Raw genomic sequence first — 27,722 nt, forward strand, 5'->3', positions numbered from 1 at the left:
TTTACATTCTGTAAATATTTTACAATGTTGAAGATGCTGCAAATCAGAAAAAACTGATGCATTTGTATTGCAGAAAATGCAATACAAGCAAATATATAGGATTAAACATAAAAACAATATATATAAAAATAGTCTACATATATTTAATGCAGCTTTTTTTTTTTTTTTTAAAGAGATTGGATGCTGTCCATAGTGAAAGGGTTAATTACATATGTTTACACATGCATTCATTATTGCACGACTGAAAAATAGTATTAAATCTAGAAAATTAATTTTAAGTCTGCTTGGAGCGGATAGGCGTGCGCACTCAGTCCTATTGCAGTGTATACACTCTGATATCACAACATTTTCTTGGACAGTCTCATCCCATTAGTATTTTGCATACATAAAAGAAAGAAAAGGGAAGAGGGATCCAAATACTGAAATACCGCTAACACAATTCATTACATGAAATGTTTAAACACACACTCACATTTTTTTGTGAATGGATGCAAAGCTCAACACTGGTTGATTCCAAACCAACACTGGTTGATTCCAAACAAACACTGGTTGATTTTTAAACCAACACTGGTTGATTCCAAACAAACACTGGTTGATTCCAAACCAACACTGGTTGATTCCAAACCAACACTGGTTGATTCCAAACAAACACTGGTTGATTCCAAACAAACACTGGTTGATTCCAAACAAACACTGGTTGATTCCAAACAAACACTGGTTGATTTTTAAACCAACACTGGTTGATTCCAAACCAACACTGGTTGATTCCAAACCAACATTGCTGTGTGAACTGATCCTTTAGCTCCACTAAGCCCTTTTACCTCTGACTGTCAATACCCAGGAGTAGATTTACTAAACTGCGGGTTTGAAAAAAAGTGGAGATGTTGCCTATAGCAACCAGATTCTAGCTGTCATTCTGTGCAATGTACTAAATAAATGACAGCTAGAATCTTGCTATAGGCAACATCTCCACTCTTTCAAACCCGCAGTTTAGTAAATATACCCCAAGTCTTTTATTATTGTGTTTATTCCCATTTGTAACTGCATATACAAGAGGTATTTCTTAGCTGACTAAAATCTAAAATGATACAATAAAGGGGAAAAGATGTGTGTTGAAAGAAATGACTTTATTAAAGATATAGATAGAGATTATATATATATATATTTTTAAAGCTTAGATGATGAAGGGGGGACCCACTCCTCTATCTTCTTGCGAGTAGTAGAATATGGTACATACTGTCCCGAAGTGGCACTCAAGTTGAATTTGTGATTCTCCCATACAAACTTATGAATGGTAGGAGGGTGAGTGGTCGGAGGCTCCTCTGTCATGCAATGCAGCCAGCGATGCCTAGAAAAAAAATGAATACATTTTAAAATGCTACACTGGAGTTTTACAAACTAATGGAGAATTCATGGGCAAAGCAGCAAAATCACAATCACCAGAATCTTTCAAGGAAAGATATGCATCCATTTACAAAAACAGAAATGACTCCTTAGGTTAGACGGAATGTGGTCAATTTTCTGACAATGGAAATGTCGGCAGTCATTAAAATATCTGCAGGCTAAATGCCAACATTTCCATTCTGGTGACAAAATTTCAACAGTGTGATTGTCGACAATCATAATACTGACATTATAGAGCAATGGTAATTATAGCTTTATTTTCCAGCCTCGCTCGCACCATCCAGCTGCTCAACTTCTGCTCTTACTTTGACCACTGCAAGATTATCTAGCGACAGTGGACGTACAGAGCATTTAGGATTTGGGAGTACTCCAAGGTGCATAGTTGAATAAGGAATACTGAGTGAGATGTGTCTGTAAATGTGTCGGAGAGGAAAATAAGACTGTGTGTAATTTTTTAATACAGGAACTTCAACAAACAGCAATTTCTGGCCAGAAAGAATACATAAATGTGTGTACAAAAATACATAGCTTAGTCCAGAATATCAGTTATGTATGATATACCAATAAAAGTTCAATATGTAAAAGCCACAAAATAAAACATATAGGTTTCAATACACCAGTCTCATTGAAAAATAGGTAAATGTGGAGGAGGAGATGATGATGATGATGATGATGATGATAGAGCCTTTACACCAGCATTCAATACAATGGTGGAATACAAGCAGATGAATTACTATTGGTTGACAACCCTCTCTATAAAAGGAACCAGACATTAAATCTTTCTTGTTGAAAAATAACTATTTTGCTTTTGAGGGTACATTCTATATGCAGTATACTGGAACCTCAATGGGTTTGTGTATGGCACCGGCATATGCAAATGCTTGCATGTTCATCAATTTCTTCATAACATATCCATTAATAATTATATTCCATTTTATTGTTGCTACATTGACAATATTTTTATGCTTTGGTGGGGAGATAGTAAAATCTTGAGGGACCATGTAGCTCATATGAACTCCTCAGACTCGCAAATCAAACTGACTATGGAACATTACTATGAATTGATTCACTTTCTGGACAGGAATATTACCAAAAGGTCTATACTAAGCCAACATATGTCAACAGTTTACCATCAGGTTATAGTTTTCATCCACTCCCACTTAAGAAATGCTTACCACATTAACAATGTCTGAGTATAAGAATAGTAAGTAATCCGGAAGATCTTGATGGAGCACTTAATAGGTTCATTAAGAAAAGTTTACGACAGAGATAGGTAACGGACTCGGTTGAATGAGTAATTAGCATCAATAGACCATCGCTACTTCTTCCTAAGCGTAGACAAATAAGATTCCTATAGTGACAATGTCCATAGATAACTCCCTCAATATTGCTTTAAGTTCTAAGAAGAGGTGCTTTAAATGCAGAAACGGTGTCACCTGCGGATACATTTAGACTGGCTCATTTTTACTCCATCCTCATAACGGTAGTAAAACTAAAATGAAGCACTTTCCGACGTGTTCTTTAAAGTTTGCAGTATCTATTATTTTGTGCCCTTGTGGCCTAACATATGTAGGCAAAACAGAAATGACAATAAGAGTGTGGATGGCTGTGCACTGTTCATTTATTAGAAAGCCCTGCAAGCTGTTTACAGCGATCAACCAGTGGAGAATCACTTTGCACATCCATTACCTACACTACATTACACCGTTACAGCGTGAGGCAAGATGGATATTAAATTTACAAGCTTTAGCCCCAAAAAGGTGGTGTATGGATAACTCTCATTTATATCCTTCCTATAAAAGTATATTTTGGTCAGTCAATAATGGACTTTGTATGAACTTTCTGTATGTTTTAGGAGACATTTTACCCATCATGATGGAGAAGCAACTAAACTTAACTTGTGGATGAAATAAGTAATAGTGTGTTCCATGGATCTAAGATCATCATGAACATTTATTGCACCACTGCAGTTTTGGTCTGGCTGACCCTAATGGGAGATGCCTTGTACGTGTGTACATTTTCCAGTAATGTTTAGATTGGTATGCAATATTTATGCAACATATATCAGTAACATTCTACAGACTCCAGTAAACCAAGTAGGACTGGTATGTCGGATTATATAAAAAACAAACAAACTATATATAAGAAATATATATATATATATATATATATATATATATATATATATATATATATATATATATATTATTTTATTTCTCACAGGCCAATGTATAAAGGATAAAGCATTTTTATATAAACAAGTAAATTGACAGACTCGGACGATACCAGAAAATGTAAAAGTACATGAGAGTGCTGTTCTGGGAATTGTCATTTCAAAAAAGCAACTAGTGCATGACAGAGTTGCACATATTTCTGTGTTTCAATCTGTGTGTTACATTTCCAGATATGGGTCACTGCCTCATCCTTCTAGCCACTAACATGAATTATTATGCAGAGTGGACCCCATGGTGTATGAGAACAAAATTTTTCACCTGCTAAGTTACTCTTTTAGATGCATCAAATGCATGACAAAAAAAGGTGACTTTATAATTGTAAACTAACGCAATTTACATTTTAATTTTATTTTACAAATTTTGCTGAAACCCAAAGTGAAATAAGGTGAAATGGTGAAAATGTGCTGTATCTATTTATGCAATTTATGACAAACTACAAATTTTTGAATATTTTTTTAAATTGTCCACACAAGGTAACCGGTCTTAAATCGTATAAAATATTTTATTTGAGAAAACTGGAGAAACTATTCATACATATGCCTCCTAGTGGGTGTAAAACACTCGCATGGTGGCCCTTTAACCATCAAGTATATAAGAATTATTATTTTTTTGCACCTGCTATAAATATTTACCACTGACAAGAAAAGTGAATAACAATTATCTCACTACAATGGCACTTGTCAAGGGGTGGGATATATCAGGCAAGTGAACAGTCCAAAATGGCAGGTCTTGGGGGGTGTTCCTGGTATGCAGTGGTTAGTACCTACCAAACGTGGTCCAAGGAAGGACAACCAGCGACAGGGTCATGAGTATCCAAGACTCAATGATGTGCGAGAGGAGTGAAGGCTAACCCATTTGGACCAATTCCACAGAGAGCTAGTGTAGCACAAATTGCTGAAAAGGTTAATGTCTATGATAGCAAGCTGTCAGACCACACAATGCATCGCACATGAGTGCCAGAACTGGACCATGAAAGCAATGGAAGGTGGCCTGGTCTGAAGAATCCCGTTTCCTTCTACATCCTGTGGCAGGGTAAGTGTACGTCTTTTATCTGGGGAAGCGATGACACCAGGAAGCAGTGTTTTTTTTTTTTTAAAAAAGTACTTTTTTTTTTTTCCAGCAGGCGGCGCACCCGCTACCGCACCCGCAGGTGGGGGTGGGGGAGAGTTACAGGGGGCATGGTCCAGGAACTGGGCACCCATTTTAAAAAGTGAAGGAGCCAGCGTTCCAGTGCCAAGTCCATGGCAGGGTGGAACTATATGCTGCTGAGGACCGCCTGCAGTGTCTGAAGGAGGAAGCCTGGAGCATACAACAAGTAAGGTAACTTAAAAAAAAAAAAAAAGAGGACTAATATACTGCACAAAAACCATCTGGAAACGGCATTCTTTTTATATATGAGCAAACACTAAGGAATAGAATTAACTGATTAGCTCATTTTTATAATGGTTATTTAGCACTGAACTTAACTGATATATTGAGATATTGAACTATACAGTTATATCTATTTTGCTTTACTTTATAAGTCAGAATAAACTTGTTATTGATATTGATTATTATGAAGTTATTGGTCTCCAGTATGTAAAGCTGTATATGATCTGTATAATCCGTCAGGGTTGTTTGTAAGCTGGGGTTAGTGATATTCTTAAAATGTTGGTTTTAGAGCTGCACTACCTCCCAGGGTTGCTATATGTATATTTTTGTTTCTGGGGCTCTGCCAGTTCTGTAAAACACACTAGCTGCTCAAGGCAGTCAGTCAGTCAGGGTGACCGCATAGGTGGCACCAGCAGGACCACCTCCATTCCTCTGCCCAAAGGATTGCACAATGCCATATATAGACAGTGCACGGCCTTATTGTATACATACGATGTGCACCCTCTAACCCCACCTCTATACCCTTTGTGTTTGTGTCTCTTTGTCTTCGCATTGTGGGTGTCTGTCCTTTCCTTCGCCCCCTTTATGTGTCTGTCTCTCTTTGCCCCTATTATCACATGTATCTCCTCACCTTATTCTACCATTTCCCAGTATCTATTTTTCCCCTGTGCAACCATGTCCAATGCCACCTCTCACTCCCGCCTACAAGGCTTCTCTTGTGCTGCTCCCCACTTATGGAATTCCTTACTACGCTCAATCCAGCTTTCCCACAGTCTTCAAATCTTTAGACACTCTCTGAAAACCTATCTGTTTTTTTTAGAGGTGACCTTATCCTCGAAAACACTATTCACACTAATGCACCCTCACAACTGTCATAATCTCCAATCTGAACAACACTCACTCCTCTTGTTCCTCTCTAATGAGCAGGGTCCTCCATACCCTTTGTTTTCAAGTCTTAATATATTTAGTCTACCTAGTATGTCCCTGTTTTATGACTGTACTATTTCCCCTACTGTATGGCTCTGTGGAGCACTGTGGTGCCTTAGAAATCTATAATAATAAATAATAATATTGATGCCACCTAACTGAACCTGAACCTCAAAATTCTGATTTTAATATTTTTTGATAAGCGACTGAATGGTAAAAAAAATTCTACATTGTGTATTAGTTAGTAACTCTCTCTTTTGTGAATTATGATACTATGCTCTTAATTTTAGACCATAGTGCCCCCTGTCTTAAGTGCCCCAGGCCCCCCAAAGCCTTAATCCAACTCTGGGGGGAGCTGTCCACGGACAGTGTGTGGTGACAGCGTATGTCATCATATACTGTCCAGCAGCCTGCAGAGGCCTGGAGCTCCAAATCTCATGAGACTAAGAGCTTACCTGCTCACTCTGCAAGGCGTTCTTTTTTACTCTGTCAGCTGCATAGGTAAGTACAGCAGACTGGGGGGTGTCATAATGTGTCTGGCGGGGTTATAATATGTCCTGTGTGGCATAATAATGTGCCTTGGGGGTGGCATGATAATGTGACTGGGTGGTAGCCTGATTTGTCTGCGGGGTGGCATGGTGTGATTTGTCTGGGGGGGTATCGTGGTGTGATGGGTGATGTGGCAGGGGGTAGCGTGATGTAGGATGTGGTGTGATGTGTCTGAGGGGTGGCGTTATGTAGCTGGTGATAAATGTAATATATTATTATAATGTATGTATTTTATACTGTGTGATCTGTGTCATGTACGATGTTCACTTATTGCTCGGTTTTCCATATATACATTTTCCAACAGGTCCCAACATTACAGGATCTATGCAAGAATCCAGTACCAGGTTGTGAAAGCTGCAATAACCGGTAGGTGAGAGCAACACCATTTTAATACATAATGGGGGAATTCAATTAGCTGCAAAGTGAACATCCGCGAGACACTTTGCGGCTCAAATTTGACAGAAATCACTGTTCATTTTTCCTCTCAAGGAAAAATAAGCAGATATTTCTACCGTAATTGCCAGCGATGTGGGCTGCGTGATACCCATGTATCACATCACCAGCAACTGAGTCTCCCCCAATTTGTTATGCCACGCCACATATTGACCACGCCCCCAACATTATGCGACCACACCCCTTCACCGACGCCGCTGCGCGTCGGTATACATCTCTCTTCCTGTGCACCTGTGGGGGTGGGCAAAATTTCACTGTACCCCAGCCCCAAATTTCTCTTGCCAGTCCTGTGCATACCAGTATCTGATACTGGTGCACTCTATGCTGCAAATAGAGAGTCAAGCTGCACGTAATACATTAATATCTCACGGGACACCATATAACAATGAGCTTTGCAAAATGTACTGTAATTATTATTAATCTGGAACAGAGCTGGGCCTGTGTGCTTTAAATGCCAGGGCTGATTTTTAGTCCCAGTCCGGCCCTGTGTGGATGTTACCTCGACACATACCACCTACCTAAACATTGTTGCAGATCAAGTACACCCCTTCATGACAACGATATTCCTGATGGCAGCTGCCTCTTTAAGCACAATAATGTACGGAACTAGAGCCCTGCCTTCTCCTTCCGTGGCCTAACAGCATGCAGCCTCTCCACATTGCTCGGGTTCGTCCGAGGACCGCTGGACCCCTACCTTTTTTGAGCGGCTATGCCTCCACTCTCCGCTCACTAAGGGGGTGATATCCTTGGTCTATAATTGGCTGATTAAATCCACCTATTACACACAAGGTCACAACGAATGTGAGTGGGAAAGGAACGTGGGTCCACTGCCTGATGCGTCACGCTGGGGGAACGACAGAGAGGGGATAGCCAAAAGTTCAATCTCCACGCAAATCAAAGAAACTGCCTATAAATTGTACTTCAGGTGGAAGTACACACCTAACAAGCTCTTGAACATGTTTCCCTCATCTACTCCGAGCTGCTGGCGGAAGAGTGGACAAAGAGGAACGCTCCTCCACATATGGTGGACGTGCCTGCATAGTCCCCTTCTGGAAAATGGTCCTCTCGATCATCAACCCTGTCTCAAGGCAACAGCTGTCAAAGGAAACTCTGATCTTTTCTTCTCTCCAGTCCTCTACCTGATGAAAGAACCTCATCTAAAAAGTTGATTTTCCATAATTTAGCAGCTGCAAAATCCATGATAGCCTATCACTGGAAGTACCCCAACCCCCTCAATGCACGCATTACAGAATCACGTCTGGCATATTGCTAGTATGGAGAGCATCACCTATTATCTACATGACAAACCCCATAAGTTTGACAAAGTCTAGGCCCCTTAGTACCCAAAGTAAAGCCGTAGCTGCCTACCCACTTCTGCCCCATCCCGTGTTCCGGGTGCAGCAGACTCGCCAGTGATTTATCCTAAGAGGCGCCTTTGGTTTCTCTGCATTGGGCCCTGCACTTTTCAGGTGAATGCCTCCATGTTGAAGGTCTATGCCCCACACACAGTTGTGGGCACCCCTGCTGCTGTGTCTGCTGTTAAGTTTTTTTTTCTGTTGTTATTTCCTCATTCCTCTTTCCCAGCCCCTCTACCCACCCACTTCTTCCTCACTATGTCCCGTGCCCCCTTCTCATCACCAAATAACAAAATTTCGAAGGAAACGTAATCTGTGTTACTGTACAAAAGTTTAATGTACTTGCATTTCCCAGCTTCCATGTAAAATAAAGTTTAATTTTTTTTTTTTTTAAATAAATCCGGGTCATAGAGGACCCACCTCACAACTTACAGGACATAAAGGATATGCTGCCAACATCTTGGAGCCAGATATCACCGGACACTTTCAGAGGTCTTGTGTATTCCATGCCTCAACGGGTCTGAGCTGTATTTGTGGCACAAAGGGGACCTACACAATATTAGGCAGGTGGTATTAAAGTTGTGGCTGGTCAGTGTAAGCCACCTGGGCTACAGTGTTGCCGATAAACGGTTTTCCATTTCCCCTTTCCTACCTTTGTGTGTTCTCTAGAAATTAATGATACCTATTTGTAGCTAGCAATGTAACCGGTATGGCTAGGACCTAATTATATCAACATTTAAAGTCAGCCCATTGACACTTTCCTGGCAGAGACCATTCTGGAAATAAAAGCAACTGCACATATTTCATTTAGTACTCTGCATTTCTCATTTTGTGCAAGCTCTTAACTGGCTACAAAAAGTAATGAAGTATTGGTTCATTGGACTTTACTGAAAAGTAGAATAGAAATGTAATATACAAAGATATTTTTAACAACTTAATATCAAAATGACAGAATGTTTTGCCTTCTACTTTGTATGTGTATGCTATAAACCGTTGGGTTTTTCACTTTCAGTTCCCCAAAATCTTTAAATAAATGTAACACCCCCTCTGCTTTTCAAAGACAGAGGACAGCAATGCTTTAAAAAGCTGGTAAAAAAATAAATGTAAAAAGAGCTTGTGAATAGGAGACCTTATACATGTTACATCTGGCTCAGATTTTGGTGCCTTGTTAAATACTGTTGCAATATCTGCCTTATGCTAGTTGTGTAGTAGTGACCCCGACAGGAAGAATTCCACAAATAGTTGTCCATTACTGAACTTAATTCATAGTTGCCTACTCTCCCAGAATGTCCGGGAGACTTCCGAATATCTGGGAGTCCTCCCGATGCCCGAGAGAGCAGGGCAACTTCCCGGATTCTGCCCACTTCGTTAGTGAAGTGTGTGGGGGGAAGTGGGTGCCCCGAGTGATGCATTTCTCTTGACATTGTGGGTCCGCCTCCTGTTGTAATAGAATAACATGGTGATTCTCTTTGAAAGAGTGGCCAAAATTATGTGATGTCGAGAAACCGCCGCCACATGCCCACCTCCCCCAGGGATCACCAAGAGGCCAAAAAACAAAAGTCGGCAAGTATGACTTAATTCCTTTAGAACATGTGGATATATGCCTTCTGGGCTAGGTGATTTATCTATCATTATCTTGATTCGATGTACCGTCACTTCCTCTAATGGTGTATATGGATTACGATATAACATTTCCATACGCTGAAAATTATGTATTGGAGGTTAGCTTTTATATTAACCTTCCCCAGTATATATCGGTGTCCCAATCCTATCAATTTCCAATTGTTTTTCTGTTCATGAATTTGATTAATTTGTATTAAATAAACTTTCTTTAGCAATGGATTTTCTTACTATGCTATCCTGATTTCCTCATTAGTCACTTCTAGATTTATTGCTTTGAAAGCTCTTTTTCCCAGCATCACATCTAATACTTTCTTTTAACTTTAATAGTATTTTTTATTAGTTTTCAAAATTTAAGGGGTACAGAAAGTTAAGAAGGAGGATGGAAGGGAAGGTCAAAAAAAAAAAAAAAAAAGAAAGAAGGGAAAGGGGGGTACATAGTGGGGAGGAACACAGGAAACATTAAAATATCTGTACTACACTCAATATGAATAGCCAGAAACTTTGTAAGTTACTTATATCCAATACTCTCTTATATAGGCACAATCTGGGATTTATTGTCTGGTGCTTGCACATGATCACCAGATATAAACTATTAAGGGATACTTTATTTGAAAGTGGGGACACCCCAAAAAAAGAAAAAAAAAAAAGCTTCCCTTAAGTTTCTGCCCTCTTCCAATCCCCCTTGCTCTTGATTAGTTTTCTGTAAGCAATGGATTAGAGGGGAAAGTCACAATGACAGCGAGTATCAAAGCAATTATGCCATTAAGTCCAGGCGCACATTGGGGGGTGGGATCCAGTTACCCAGAATCCTCAATGTGCGAATTACCACCTCCTGAAGGCAACTGTGCTGGCGTAGTATGCTAATGCCTTCAGGAGGTGGACAGTCACGGTTATCCATTTGTGAGCCACAAAAACAGGAAGACCAGATTAGAGTTTGCCAAACAACATCTAAAAAAGCCATTACAGTTCTGGAACAACATCCTATGGGCAGATGAGACAAAGATCAACTTGTACCAGAGTGATGGGAAGAGAAGAGTATGGAGAAGGAAAGGAACTGCTCATGATCCAAAACATACCACCTCATCAGTGAAGCATGGTGGTGGTAGTGTCATGGCGTGGGCATGTATGGCTGCCAATGGAACTGGTTCCCTTGTATTTATTGATGATGTGACTGCTGACAAAAGCAGCAGGATGAATTCTGAAGTGTTTCGGCCAATATTATCTGCTCATATTCAGTCAAATGCTTCAGAACTCATTGGAACTGAAGACATTTGCAGTAGAGGCCTAGCAGAGCATCACCAGGGATGAAACCCAGCGTTTGGTGATATATATGCGTTTCAGACTTCAGGCTGAAATTGACTGAAAAGGATTTGCAACAAAGTATTAAAAAGTGAAAGTTTGATGTAGGATTGTTTAGTTTGTCCCATTACTTTTGGTCCCTTAAAAAGTGGGAGGCACATATAGAAACCGTTGTAATTCCTACACCATTCACCTGATTTGGATGTAAATTCCTTCAAATTAAAGCTGAAAGTCTGCAGTTAAAGCACATCTTGTTTGTTTCATTTCAAATCCATTGTGGTGGTGTAGAGAGCCCAAAATATGAGAATTGTGTAAATGTCCCAATATTTATGGACTTGACTATATGTACACACACGTCTATCTATATATCTATGTATATCTATTTATAAGCACTTATTATACATACACTACTGTGCAGAAGTTTTAGGCAGGTGTGGAAAAAGTGCTGCAAAGTAAAACTAATTAAAAAAAAAATAGAAGTGTTAATAGTTTATTTTGATCAATTAACAAAATGCAAAGTGAATGAACAGAAGAGAAGTCTAACTCAAGTGTGTCTAGAAGAATTGATAATGTTTTTAAGAGAAAGGCCGGTCACACCAAATATTGATTGGATTTAGATTTCTCTCTACTGTTCATTCACTTTGCATTTTGTTAATTGATAAAAATAAACTATTAACACTTCTATTTTTTTAAAATTAATCTTACTTTGCAGCATTGTTTCCACACATGCCTAAAACTTTTGCACGGTATTGTATACACACATACATTTCCATAGGTACCTGAGCATGTAATGTAGTGATTTGTGGTCCAGAGCAGTCACATTAGCAAGATATTCTAACCACTAAAGTTCAATCTCTCAGGACACCTGTGAGCAACTTGCGCTATTGAGCTATTACATCATTGACCCACATTAACAGTTGGTTCAAGTTTTGCTACTATTAAATTTATGAAACTGATTGCTGTATATAAATTGCTATCTTAGTCTTGGTTATCACTATCCTGAGTGGCGATAACAAGACAGGTTTTGCAGAGATACAAGTACTGCTGTGTTACATGCTAAATAGGCTCCCTCCCCCAGCATTCAGAAACACCTATCTAGAACTCCTGCATTGCCAATGAAGCCCTGCCCCCTACCCCACCCACCACTGACATAAAATAGCTGTGGGGGACAGGTAAGTATAATTTTAATCCACCGTGTACCAAGGACAAGTCACACTCACCCTTAGCACTGGAGGCAACATTGTGTTTGCCTGGCATAAGGCTTGGTACACATTACAGGAAAAGTCTAACGTACGATAGTTTTAACGATTTTACACCAACGACAGGGGGGGGGGGGGGAATCCTGATCGGCATGCCGATTTGTGTGTACACACTATACCCAATTACATTCTGATCTGTGATCTTCATCTGTCATAACCGTCGGCTGGCAAGGAAAAGTGACATGTGTCATAGGTGGGCTTTGAGCATCTGACTGGTAAGGCACAATGTCCTATGAGGAGGTATGTATGGCAGGAATTGAAGGGAACTTTGTGTACCACTGACATCCAGTGCACTCCTTGACTGTCAGGTCAATTTGCGGCCCACATTTCCAGCCTGTCATCGTGACCACTCACTGGTTCACAACAGAGCGGGTCCTGACCGAGAGCAGTGCAATGTCTTCCTCTGGTGCCTTACACTGCAGCACCAGCTACCTCACAACCTGCAACAGGCACTCCGGCTCAGATGGAACCCATTTTGCCAGGCTCGGGACAGCAGACTCCTAATCCACAACGTAGATGTCCAGAGCATCACTCACTCTGGGCCTCCGGTACCACGGTGACTGTCCCATCCCGGTACAGACTCCTGGTCCTCAGTTCCAATGACCCCTCAGCCAGCCCCTGGGCCCACGCCTGCTCCTCATAGATGGGCTGCTCGCAGATATCCCCCCGCAGCTGCGTTTAGCTTTACCCATCCACGTAAATCCATCACCAGGCGCACAACGGAAGGCTGCCCATCACATGGCCGGCCATGAAAAGTCCGGTCCAGGGGATGAGGCGCTGCCCTCTGCTATCACTCCTACTAGTCCTTGATAAAGCTAAGCGAAACGCGCGTCGGGCGTTTCTCTGTGTGCTTGCTTGTACTTCTCAAAAAATACAATATGACCTTAGTTATGCAGGGCTATTAGATTTATTAGCATTCTAGAGTGCAGTGAATCATAGAACCGAGGGGTCAAAATAAGGAGATAAGCACTGCAACGATAGTACAGCTATAAACCAAATGTTATCTGAATAGACTCTATATAGGTAGAATCTTACATTCTCCATAGGAGATCCTATATTCAGTTGTTAGTAATGTCATTTAGGTATATATAGAGGTATTAAATATTCCCAATTTATAAGCTACTATCATTAAGAGTCTCAGGGAATTATTCTTCTGACTCTCTATAGATGTTACGAGAAATTCCTGTCATCAATACTGAATTGGTGAAGGGTACAGTAAACACAGCCTAATTTGGATGGTATATACCTACTATATTTACAACACTGCATAGGTCATTAATTAATTCAGAGAAGTTTTTGCGCACCCAGAGTTTTAACTCACATATTCACTAAATCACTTTCAATTTCGCGCTATTTTAAGAAGACTATTTTATATAACATACTAATAAAGGTTATATTTTAATCAATGTTGTGTCATAATAAATGAGATATGGGAAACTTTGTGCACCATAAATAACCTCTAGCTTTCCTTTTTGTTTGAACTATAATAAATATGTTATTGGTAGCACCCCTCCAGATGAGATAGGAATTTTCATAAGATTTTTTATATTGGAGGGTCATTCCCTAATCAGTGCGATAGTAACCTTCCTTTTTTCTTTTGATCACTACTACCAGCTCCATGACATCAGCAGGGAGGGGTGAGAGGAGACTACAGCTGGGAGGACAAAGGTGTAGACAGTGAGGGGATAGGGGCCAAGGTGAGAAATAACACTTGGAGGGGGATGGGGCGGGGGTGAATAAGCTGACAAGAGGTGCTGTATCTGCAAGAGTCACAGTGATCTGCCTGTCACATTTCTATCAGCCACCTGCAGTATAAGACAGTGCAAGACAGTTTTGAATGCATACACACTGCAGGAATGGAATGACATCTTTTTCTTTGTTGAACGAGATTTTCAGTTCAGTTTAAAAATCTCATTCAACGATAGCGTTCATCATTGCAGGCTACACACTACTGTGATATTGCGCCAACCGGTTATTTATCATCCGATTGGCCTGATAAGCAGCTGAAAACACAGTATTGTGTACCCAGCCTAACCAAGTGCACACACTACCAGTGCAGACCTGCACAAATCTTGTGTATGGGATTAGCACATGGGTGCAAATTAGGGATGTGCACCGGCGACTTTTGAGGTCTCGTGTTTTGTGTTTTGGATCCGGATTTTCGTTATTTTTGAGGTTCGGATTTGTCTCGCAAAACACTTGACGAAAGGTCTCGGTTCGGATTTAAGGTATTGGATTCGGATTTTTTTTGAAAAAAACATAAAAAGTTTAAAAATCAAGTTTTTGGGCTTATTTTCACTCCTAGGCTATTATTAACCTCAATAACATTCAATAACAAGCATTTCCACTAATTTACAGTGTATTCTGAACACCTCACAATATAGTTATTAGTCCAAAACGTTGCAAAAAGGTATCTTTCTGGACTGCGTAGAGGAGTGGGTCACCACAATATATTAAAAACCCTGAACTTTTATGAATCGCACCAATAAATGTACCTGGACTGCGTAGAGGAGTGGGCACTGGGCACCACAATAAAATATATAAAAAACCTTCAACAGGTCTGCATTACACTACACATACGGCTGCTCCTCCATCCTCTCCATCATATACATGTTGGAGTTTTAGCGTGTGACAACCTCTTGTTTTTGATAATGTCAGTGCATTTTGAATATTTTTCAATTTGCCCCACACCACTGAATGTACTTTATCTATGATACGCATCTATCTATCTTGACTGCGTAGTGTGGTGGCCCCGGTACACAATTTGGTACCGAGGCCACAATATAATTAAAAAACCCTCCACGTGTCAGAATTCCACCAAACAAGTATCTGGACTGCGTAGTGGGGTGGCCCCGGTACCCAACTTGATACCGGGGCCACAATAAAATAAATACACCCTCCACGTGTCAGAATTCCACCAAACAAGTATCTGGACTGCGTAGTGGGGTGGCCCCGGTACCCAACTTGATACCGGGGCCACAATACCTCCTCCAAACATGCTACAGACAATTCGTCATTGAGATCCCATTAAGTATGTTAAAGACAGACAGGGTCCAAGTGTTATTAGTTGACTTTGTAAAGAAAAAAACTGTCCCTGTTGCACATAGTCGTGCAATGAAGACTTACTTTTTCATTTAAAGGCACGATCTTTCAAGTGTAGTGTTTGTAAGTCTAAGTCATATTATACTTTTGGTAAAATTGGTTTTTTTTGTTCCTCTTTATGGTAATTAATTAGTAATAGAATTAAAGTAGGAAATAGAATTAAATAGAATTAAAGTAGGAAATAGAGTGGTATAGAGTTGTAGTGTGGTATAGATAGAGTGGTCCACACAATATAATAATAAAACCCTCAACTGGTCTGAATTCCACCAAACAAGTATCTTGACTGCGTAGTGTGGTGGCCCCGGTACACAATTTGGTACCGAGGCCACAATATAATTTAAAAACCCTCCACGTGTCGGAATTCCACCAAACAAGTATCTGGACTGCATAGTGGGGTGGCCCCGGTACCCAATTTGATACCGGGGCCACATTACCTCCTCCAATTTCCAAGTGTAGTGTTTATAACATCTTAACACTACACTAATTCTAGCACGTCAAAACCTCTTGTTTTAAATAATGACAGGGCATTTAACTTTTGATTTAATTTATTGAATTTGTTGGCATTTTCTTTTACTTTTTGAACATGGCAAACGACTGTTGAATGGTCACATAATGCCCAAAAAAAAGTTGCAAGATGGAATTGTCCTTGGGACCTCCCACCCACCCTTATGTTGTTGAAATAGGACATGCACACTTTAACAAACCAATCATTTCAGCGACAGGGCCTACCAAACAACTGTGGCTGAAATGATTGGTTTGTTTGGGCCCCCACACCAATAAAACAATTCATCTCTCCCTGTACAAACTAAACAGGCTCTACTGAGGAAAGATGTCGTCCTTATCCTCAACCTCTGATTCCTCTCCCCCTACAGTGTGTACTTCCTCCTCCTCACACATTATCAATTCGTCCCCGCTGGACTCCACAACCACAGTCCCTCTGTACTGTCTGGAGGGCAGTGCTGTACTTCATTGAGGAATTGATTATTCATTTTTATAAACATCATTTTTTCAACGTTGTGAGGAAGCAACCTCCTTCGCCGCTCACTGACCAGGTTCCCCGCTGCACTAAAAACTCTTTCCGAGTACACACTGGAGGGGGGACAACTCAGTTAAAAAATAGAGCCAGTTTGTACAGGGGCTTCCAAACTGCCTTTTGGAGTTCTACCACGTCACTACCTCTAGTTAATTTAGATTGCAAGGCTTGTAAATATAAATACTTTGAAGATAAAAAAAAGCAGGCTGCACAGACTGTGGAGCTAGAAAGTGAAATTAAATGGACCACGTTACTTTGGTGGCTATCTATGCCCCCCCCCCACCCTACACTTGTAGTTGAATATAAATAAAGCAGCCTGCATAGACTGTAGAACTAGCAATTCAAATATACAAAGAAATGGACAAAGGCAGTTTGGTATCTGTCTGCATCAGATCCCCTCTCCACTAGGAGTAAAACAGAAAACTTTTCAGCCGTTATATAATCTAGAATATAAATAGAAATTGAGAAATGCAATTTGGTATCTGTCTGCATCATAATCATCAACATCCTCCTCAGCGCCAGCTACATCAATATCCTCCTCCCAGTGCACAACATTCACACCTTCATTAGCCAAATCTGTAACTGGACTGTGGGTGATCCTTCCAGCATATGCAGAGGGCGTGCTGCAAATGCTGGATGGAGTCACCTCTTCCCGTACAGTGATGGGAAGGTCAGGGTTCACAACCAACAACACCCTTGGACTCGCCTTGGGGATTTGTGATGTCATCTGTTTAGAAGGCAGAGTTCTTTGCTGTTTTGTTGTTGTTGCTGACAGCATAACTCTCTTAAATTTTTTGTAGGGGGGGGGAGGAGGGCTTTGATCCTTGGGTGAAGTTGGACCACTAGTCATGAACACGGGACAGGGCCTAAGCCGTTCCTTGCCACTACTTGTCGTAATTGGCATATTGCCAACTTTACGTTTCTCCTCAGATGATTTTAAGTTTCTTTTTTTGCTGTTTTTTGAGAACTTGGGCTTTTTGGATTTTACATGCCCTGTACTAGGAGATTGGGCATCGTGCTTGCCAGACGACGTTGATGGCATTTCATCGTCTATGTCATGACTAGTGGCAGCAGCTTCAGCATTAGGAGGAAGTGGGTCTTGATCTTTCCCTACTTTATCCTCCAAATTTTTGCTCTCCATTATATGTAGCACAAGATACTGCAGAATGTGTGAACTTGGTAATATTGCAGTACCAATGGACTTATAATGCTGGATTGGTTTTGCAAATTTGGTTATAATTATTATATATTTTTTTTTTTTTAATTTTTTATTATTTTTTACTTTTTTTTTATTTTTTAAAAACTTGGGAATAATGGGGAAATAACTATGCCCTTAGAAGCACAGAGCACAGGACACAGCACCACTGGACTGAACAGGACACGGCACAGGACCCAGCAGCACTACGGAACTCAGCAGGACAGAGCACAGGACACAGCACAGGACACGACACAGCACCACTGGACTGATACTGCAGAATGTGTAAACTTTGTAATATTGCAGTACCACTGGACTTTTACTGCTGAATGTGTGAACTTGGTAATATTGCAGTACCAATGGGCTTATACTGCAGGATTGGTTGTGAAAATTTTGTGGTAATTAAAAAATATTAAAGTAGTTTTTGGTATTTTTTAAAAAAACTTTTTTTTATTTTTTTAAACACAGGGGAATATTGGGGAAATAACTATGCCCTTAGAAGCACAGAGCACAGGACACAGCACCACTGGACTGAACAGGACACAGCACAGGACCCAGCAGCACCACTGACCTCAGAAGGACAGAGCACAGCACACAGCACCACTGGACTGATACTGCAGAACACAGCACAGCACAGCACAGCACAGCACAGCACAGCACAGCACAGCACAGCACAGCACAGCACAGCACAGCACAGCACAGCACAGCACAGCACAGCACAGAGGACCACCTAACACACCCTCCCTCTACCCTGATCAATGCCCGAGTGAAGATGGCGGCGACTAGCGGGGAATTTATAGGATCCGAGTATCGCGAGATCCGACAACGGGATTATGAGTCAGAGCCTCAGTTTCACTTTTGAATTTGGCGCCAATACCCGGATCTGTCTCGGATCCGACTCGGATCCGCAACGTTCGGGTGGGCTCGGATTTCAGAAATCCGAGCGCGCTCATCCCTAGTGCAAATATGCTCATTTTAATCGGATGCTTTTGTGAGTGTAAATTTCGATCAATTTGAGACCAACTCTGCATCAGACCAATAGTCTCTAAAATTCCACATTTTATTTATAAGAAAACATTTGATATATATTATACATATATTATACAGTATAGAGTTCATCCCATTGCATTTAAAATATTTTTAAGGACAAATACTCAAAATTAATACAGCTGATACAAGGACAGAGTCTACAGGATGTAGTCATATTTCCGACGGTGGAACTGTCAACAGTCCTGGTGTTGACATTCAAAGGGAACCGGCTGTCACTGGCATCATTAGGTACCTTTTATTTGGAACAACCACGGACCATTGGGATAATTTTATTAGGTAATATTTGTAATGCCGGCAAGTCCGCCGGCAGCCGCTGGCATTGCTCTTTGGATGTCGACATTACTACCGACGACAGTCACAAGGTGAACATTTTAAATGACTGTCAACATTTTGGTGTCGACAGAGTCACCATCACCAAATCGTACCCAACCAGAGTCTACAGGTCAGTATTGAACCATGCAATTCATAAGCAATATGCTAGGACTTCCCACTATCAAGATTGTGATCATTTCTTTTCTTTTTCATCCTGCAAACACAGTTTACATTACAGCCACTGTATCGAGTTCATCTCCCCATGTAAATATAGAATGCAGCATGCATGCAGATCTGACTATGGTCATGCTTACAGCCTGATCGTGGAAAATTTCCTATTAGAAACAATAAACAGGCCTTGTGAAATATTTCGTGAAATCAAGTAGGGGAACGTACAGAAGACAATTACAAGGTTACTGGCCTGATTGTATTGTTCCATAATAAACAGTAAACAACCTTAAAAGCAGTATTTTAAAAACTGCTATAAAAATGCACATTTACAACTTACACATTTGCCAGAATCAGAATACCCAAAATTAGAATGGTAAATGCTGCAAAAAATACCGGATGAATCTGTATTCTACCTACTGCATCCCAACTTTGCAGATCAGAAATTACCTCCAAGTCTGTGTGTCAACTTTCTATTTCAATTAGAGTGAAATAAAAATCTTCTGGACTGTAACCAAATAGGTTCACATTATTGTGAAAGTAAAACATTCAAAGTTGAACCAAGTGTCCAAGGTGGACTCCCAGACAGAAGCCACCACCCGTTTGGAACAACATACACAAAATGTTTTCATAGGACACTAATAAAAAGTGCATTAAACTAGGAAAAACAACTAAACCATTACATATGGGATAAAACTCACACCTCACTAGAATGTGTTTCAGGTAAATAACTCCCCAGCTCCAATACTTTTCTGTCGTTACATCATGACCAATCAAAATTCCAGTAATTCTTCTACACGGTCAAACGTAAGTAGCAAGGTTTTTTCCTTGTATTCAACTATTGAAAGCAAAAAAATACAGAAATAGCGCAAAGCTTAGATCTCCTATAAAACAATCTAATAGCTAATATATAGCTCAATAGTACATAAAATAAGGACTGAGACTGCAAAATAATCTTCTATAAAAAAGACCAAAAGTGGCAATATTATTGATATAATCCTCGATTGTGGTGCCAATAATATGATGGAAAATACAAAGTCCAATGAAAAATGTGTTCCAACACAGTATGCTGTAAAGATAAATTACCAGGTATTCCAATTGGCTATATTAATTGTCCGCACAAAAAATGTGCAAAACCACTTTTGAAAACTATTGAAAGCCACATATGCCCGATAGGACACCTATAATATGATATAAAACATGACACCTATTTTTAAAGAAAAAAAAAAAGTGCTTTCTGTACAAAATGATCTCTTATTGTCATCTGAACAATGTCCTAAAACTACATAAGTGCAAAATGTACTCCCAATTATGGGCAATATCATTCATTTTACACTTGACTGACTACTACATATTTCTTGCTGCATATCCAGTTGTGAACTGCAAATTATACACAGCTTCCACCTAACAGAAGTAACAGCAGGGAGGATCGGTCATCTTGCTAGCAGTGGACATGATCTCTGGTTGCACAACACGCTAGTGTGGAGAGAATGTATGTTTACAGCAGCTAGTGTTGCAGCCCTGCTCACCTCAAGTTAAACTGTGTCTAATATAAATAGGACAAGCTTCTTCCTGATATTCTGATCTCAACCGTTGTGTGAATCATGAAAACTTACTCAAAAGGTACTTCAATGTCTAACCTAAGATTCTAGGCAAATAGACCTATGGTGGGTATTAAACTCTTTGTACGGTTTCATAAGAAAGACTAAACTAACACAAAAAAAAAATGTAGGCTCTCTTATCATTTTGGTACAAGCTCAAGTCAAACTGCACTCAGCCTAACCAGACAACAGCCCTTACTTATGAAAATGAGCCCAGCTTGGGAACTGCCAAATTCCTGCTTGATCCCATGTATCAGTGCATTACTGCAGCCCCATATGGGGTTTTTCTTGCCTAAAACCTACTAAACACATTTACAGATGACCCCTCCCTTCAGCCAAAGCTTAAGTTAATGGAATGACCACAAGCACTATTCAAATTGACAAAAGCACTAGACAGATACCCATTGTGTCCCCTTATTCTTGCATTAAACTATAGAGCCAATTTAATTAGGTGTAATCTGGATATTAAAATGTGTAGGTGTTGGGGAGAAAGAATATAAATATCCTTATTTGCAGATATGTCTACACTCTCTCACCCCCCTATAAATCTCTTCTGAATTGCAAAATCTTCACACTAATTAAAGATGTATACAAGTTGGTAACTTGTTTCTATCAGATTATATAAAATTCTCCCATTTGCGTCTCCTCTGCTTGGCAAGGTTGCGGCCAAAGGGGAGACTTCTATCATATGTGGTGGACTTGTCCAAAGATATCCACATATCTTGATCAGACATTACAAAGCTCCTTGAAGAGATATTACAAAACAAATGTACCACGGAGCCCTTGGATAGCTCTCCTAGGTTTGCCCATCTTGAGGCTTGCTAGCTAGAGATTTCAATATATTAGCATTACACATACTCCAGGCATCACAAAGTTCAGCAGTGACATATTGGATGCAATCTTTACCACCTTCTATCCATATAATCGCCAAAATGGCAGTTTATTGCTTCAATAGAAATAAAAATTACCCGTTACATACCTGGACCTTCCCGAGGTTGCTCTTGACATTCTCCTTCTCATTATTATGTGTAACAGCACTTAGAATAGTAAGTGTATGAGAAAGTACTCACTGATCATTTGTGTACGACAATCACTGAGCAACAGTTTTTGCTTTTTCCTTTCGAGCCTTCTGCATAATATTACTCCCATCAATACCTAAATGTAAAAGGCCTAAAAACATCACAGATTGGCTTGATGGCCATATCTTTATCCGCTAGCTACAGCAAGGAAGTCACACACATCATATTGTATAGTCACAACAACTTCACAGAACAAATTAGGTTAGTGTAGCGTGTCTAGTAGTTCAGTCCAATATGACAATGCCATGAACCCCCCCCTAGTGGTAAAATAGGAACAATACATACTATAATAAATAGATATAACAAAGTGTCATATCACATTAAATATATACCAAATATATTCAATATAGTTTTCAAATTAAAAGTAAGCCTTCCCATTGGCTAAAATATCGGTGGAATAGAAGTTTAAGTAAGATGTGTTTGGAAATTCATACATCTTATATAGCAACTGAAAAGCAACATCTAGCGCAAATAGGATCAGGCCCCCTGGAAAGATTTTGCTTCCCCTCATTAAATTTGTATTTGAATGTCTCAAAATAACAAAACAAACAGATATTGATAAAAAACAAAAAAAAAAACAAACAAACAACTTTTCAGTTGCTTTCAGTCCCAGTTCACCTGTCTAAAGATGCTGTAAATTGTATGCTGGGATATGCTGGAGGTGATCAGTAAAGTGTTTCTGGATTGCTAGGCAGGCATTCCTGTATATTAATTACAGTTTATTTCTACCACAACATGCTGATCTTGGAGAAATTCACAATAAAGGTACTCCAACTCCTCCCACCTCAATAAAGGTATTCCAACTCCTCCCACCTCCATAAAGGTATTCCAACTCCTCCCACCTCCATAAAGGTATTCCAACTCCTCCCACCTCCATAAAGGTATTCCAACTCCTCCCACCTCCATAAAAGCTATTCCAACTCCTCCCACCTCCATAAAGGTATTCCAACTCCTCCCACCTCCATAAAGGTATTCCAACTCCTCCCACCTCCATAAAGGTATTCCAACTCCTCCCACCTCCATAAAGGTATTCCAACTCCTCCCACCTCCATAAAGGTATTCCAACTCCTCCCACCTCAATAAAGGTACTCCAACTCCTCCCACCTCAATAAAGGTAATCCAACTCCTCCCACCTCTTAAGTACATCTGCTGGGAAACTTTATGACTAGTTGTCAGCAATTAGACCTTGTAGGCACAGTGTTATGATGCCAGAGCTGCTCTCGATAACAGTACAACATAGCACAAGCTCAGCTAACATTGCTAAGTGAAATTTGTCTCTCCTAGAGCATAATTTTACCAACACTGCAGGTTAGTTAGGGACATATTTGCAAAAAAAAGACCATATAGTTGAAGACCATATAGGACACAACATTTAAATATAAAAAAACAAAAAGCAAATACTGCAAAATGTAAACATTTTATAACAGCAGCACGTTTTTTCAATGTGATCATTGTCTAATATTACAAAAGGACAGAAGATACTAATCAGCCTTTGGGAAATTTGCTACACCAGGGTTTCCCAAAGCCAGTCCTCAGGGATCCCCAACAGTGCAGGTTTTCTGGATCACATGTGACATAATTAGGACTACCTGTGGATCTGTTACAATGTGTCAGTCAGTAATGAATACACCTGTGCTCCAGCAAGGAGATATGGAAAACCTGCACTGTTAGGGAGCCCTGAGGACTGGGTTTGGGAAACCCTGTGCTACACCTTCAGCAAAGCGATCTTTAGAGTTCTGTCTAGAAGTTTGACAAACACAAAATACCTGGTTTACAATTCTAAAGCTAGTTATACTGAGAGTATATTTTCTTTTCATTTGCCATCTTTTTGACAGCTTTTCTTCAAGATCTGCCTTTTGTGGTGCAGAGAAACTATAGTAAACTATGCAGGTTAAAATGATGGCTAATTATTCTCAAAGTTTGCAAACTATGTCAGTTCTGTATATTGAATATGAATGTAAAAATAAGGAGACATATTCAACGCATGCAATTGCCATATTGTCCACTTATGGGAATAAAATAAAATGCATTTTATTTTGTAATTCTGTCAATCAAAATAATGCTACAACCAGCCCCAAACACTTCACTCTGGCAGACTTCACACCTGTTTACCTGAAAATAGGTCTCAATGGAATAAAGTTTATTCAAGCACAAAAAGGTGCTTAACAATGACTTTTGGAAATCAGGTTTCCTCATTAGGGCTGGGTAAAGGTCCTGTGATGTTCAATAATACTGAAGGAGCATGCGTTTACAGTGCCCAGTCTAGGATAATCACTTGTCAAACATCATCATTCATCAGAAGTATGACAAGTGATAGGTGATAAATGATGAGGAAGTGATGAGGGATGGTTGATGATAGACACACAGGTAAGGAGTCAGATTGATGAATAGTACATTATGCTATTTATTTTAATATAACATAAATGAGTTTGATTTGTAAATGCAAGGCACATGTATATGCCAATAATCCATGCTTGTCAATGCAGACTATGAATGTGCACACATGGTTTTAGAAGTTGTGTCCAGTGGAGGATAAACTGGAGCACTTCTAACACCATTCACATCCTAGAAGAAACATCACCTATATATAACTCACAATAGAGCTCTCTCTGTTTCTATTAAACATAGACAGGGATCAGTCATGTGAAAAAATCATGTACTCTTTTAAATCTGTGTTTTTATATATCAGGCCATAAATAACAATCAACTAGTCCCGACTTGTCCGTGCCATCTATTTTAACATATACGTCACTTTAATTTAAAGAAGAAAAAAAAAAGTCAAATAGATGCACGATGCAAAATGTGGTAGAGCACACAACATCCATCACTCCTTAGGGGTGTGGATGTGAGCAGGGATTTGTTATCTGTTCTTTCATTCAGTATAAAGGATTTTATATGCATCTTACACAGTGAAAATATCAGCACTGGCTAGCCCCATTTATTGGAATATTTAAAAATCAAACATGTGTGATGTATAGTGTGGTAAAACACACACTATCACATGAACAAAAAGAAATCTACTGAAATACACTAATCAGACAGGAAGACTTGTATCAAAACTGTAAACAAAAATTATAGATAGAGGACAATGATAATTCGGTTAGGAAGCAAAGTTAGGAGTTATCTTTGTTGAACACATGCAAGTGTGTATCTTGTTGCTTATACTAATCCTCTTAACACACCATATATTTTTCTCATACTGATAGTTCACTGAATAATGATGAAATACTAAAATGGACATATGGATATCTACTTTAGTAACTTGTTTAAGTTGTCAATATGGAGGTGTGAGGAATAACATAACCGTCAGTTACCAATAATAGAACAGCATTAATTATCTGCTACAATCAACGGAGTATAATGGACAAAAAGATGTTATTTCCTGGAATATGTATCACACTGCTAAGTTCCAAGATCACTGTGCAGACAGAATACCGTTTACCAGGGAGAAATATAAGGCACTTCTGGTTCACGGCATTTAAATCCAAGAGCAGCAGATGTATCCAATTTTTTTTATATATATTCCTTATTTAATATTCTGGTTGTCGATAAAAGAATGGTACAACAGAAATATTTGGGCAATTGGTGAGCTACATAGAACTATTGAATAGTGACATAAGTATAGTCAAATAATATATAGAACACTTCCTTTATGTATATAGAAGATGGTAAGGGATGGGTAGAGGAAGACAAGGAGAGAGGGCGATTTAGAACCAAGGACTACAAGCTGGAGAGACCACAATCTGAGAATATTGAATGGTATAAGCAGGGCAGGGGTGAACATGTCAGAAAAGGCAACCTCAGGTGAGCCCAGGAGGATGTGGGTTGTAGACTAGGCACTCTGATTGGGTGGAAGTGAAGAGAATGCAGCCGCATAGTTCCTCAATTCTTTAAACTCCAACCCGCTAGCCCATGTTGAAATGAAAACAGAGTGTTTATCTACGATAAACACATTTTCACATGATAAACAATGGATGATAAAATAATATCCATTGACATATAAAGGTCAGATGTTCCCTTTTTGTAGCAAACGATGATGCAGAGTCACATAGGATCTATTGTTACAATATCAATCTTTCTATTTATTATTGACCAATGGTTGAAACTGACATCTGTGTACAAACGCTGCAGCAACAGATTCTTTTCTTTATGTGGAATTAGCACAAGCAACAATTTCTAACCCATTTCTGATAGTTTCCTGAAACTTTGAGTAATAGATTAATAAGAGGGGCAAAATGTCTTAACATCTGATGCAAAGCACAAAAAAATGCGGTAAACTAACAAAAACAAATTACTAGTTATTTTTTATTTGATTTATTTATGAACAATGTCAACATTGTATGTGTGGTGGCTAAAAAGCTCTCTGTAGGTTAAATATCTTCAACACATATATAAGCAATTCCTTATGAGTGTATACACTCACCATTCAGGGGGCACCATACTACCATCCACATCCCAGTATGTTGGTTTACCATTCATCTCACTCGTATACTCTACCCATCGGTGACGTCCTGGAAGAACAGATAAAGAAGTGTGAACAAGCACCTATAGCAGAGATTATTGTCCTTTATCAGCACAAACAATAGCTTCATAAAGCGAGAACATACAAGAGAGGAGAATTCGGCACTTGTTATATGCAAAATATTCACTTCAATAAAAATAAAACAAGGGGTATTGCCAGTGCTCTGATTTATTGTTTAGATAATAACGTGATTAATAAATTACATATTTTAAAGAATACAATTAGTAACGCATCGCGGCATTTATGGTTCATGACATTTTCTATACATTTTGTATGTGTTGTAATCACAGTATTTTGTCGGTATTTGCCACACATCGGTGCTTGTGCGGAGCTTATATTTTCCAGAGAGGACGTGTACTGCATTTCAGATTTTACCACCTGATAATGGCTTTTCTTTAAAAAAAAAAAAAAAAAATGTATTTTTTTTTTTTTTTATTTATTTGTCCAGTGTATTTAGGAATGAAATAGTAGCAGTGTTCTCCCCAGCACCTATTTCCCGGGTGCTCCACCCAGGTGGTTTTAATTGTCATCAGCCTCTTGGAGCATAACAGAGTCCCATTAGAATAGGAGAAACAGTGGTTTATTCTATTAGAACAGGCACTATATGAGCACTACAGCCAGCAGTGTGTGCTACCACCAGTCTGACCAGTACTGGCAGGTGTGGGCAATAAACTCCAACATTATTCAATATTATTACAAAGTATTACAACTGCCCCCACCTGGCTACTTCTTAATGCCACCTGTCTGGCAAAATACATGCAGAGGATAAGAGGACTAGACATTGATTACAAGGGAAGAAGACAAATTCTGGACCGGAGATCTAGCAATGCCACGTTAAATAGCTATAAGGTTTAGAGAGTGTATTGATTACTGGAGTGACTGCATTGATCCCTTCCCCTAAACATCTCTTATGGACTTTTGTGGAAATATCTGGAATGGTCCAATATTTAATTTCACTGCACCAACATCAAGATCTGTATCCTGGGACACACTTGGGGCTAGATTTACTAAGCTGCGGGTTTGAAAAAGTGGGGATGTTGCCTATAGCAACCAATCAGATTCTAGCTTTCATTTATTTAGTACATTCTACAAAATGACAGCTAGAATCTGATTGGTTGCTATAGGCAACATCCCCACTTTTTCAAACCCGCAGCTTAGTAAATCTAGCCCCTGGTCTTCTAGCATA

General features: G+C 39.5%; 1 protein-coding gene across 1 annotated transcript in view; it reads right to left on the reverse strand.

The window, feature by feature from the left end:
- Positions 1-1,108: 1,108 nt before the first annotated feature.
- The window catches only part of NDUFA12 (NADH:ubiquinone oxidoreductase subunit A12), a 32,812-nt gene continuing 6,198 nt past the window's right edge, over positions 1,109-27,722 (reverse strand). Inside the window, exons 3-4 of the mRNA XM_075209409.1 lie at positions 26,438-26,525; positions 1,109-1,348 (exon numbers count right to left, since the gene is read on the reverse strand). Of these exons, the coding sequence (XP_075065510.1) occupies positions 1,168-1,348; positions 26,438-26,525 (269 nt within the window). The 3' untranslated portion in view covers positions 1,109-1,167. The remainder of the gene's footprint in view (positions 1,349-26,437; positions 26,526-27,722) is intronic.

Source organism: Mixophyes fleayi, chromosome 4 (assembly GCF_038048845.1).
Source record: "Mixophyes fleayi isolate aMixFle1 chromosome 4, aMixFle1.hap1, whole genome shotgun sequence".
In the NCBI taxonomy this organism is placed as follows: Eukaryota; Metazoa; Chordata; class Amphibia; order Anura; family Limnodynastidae; genus Mixophyes; species Mixophyes fleayi.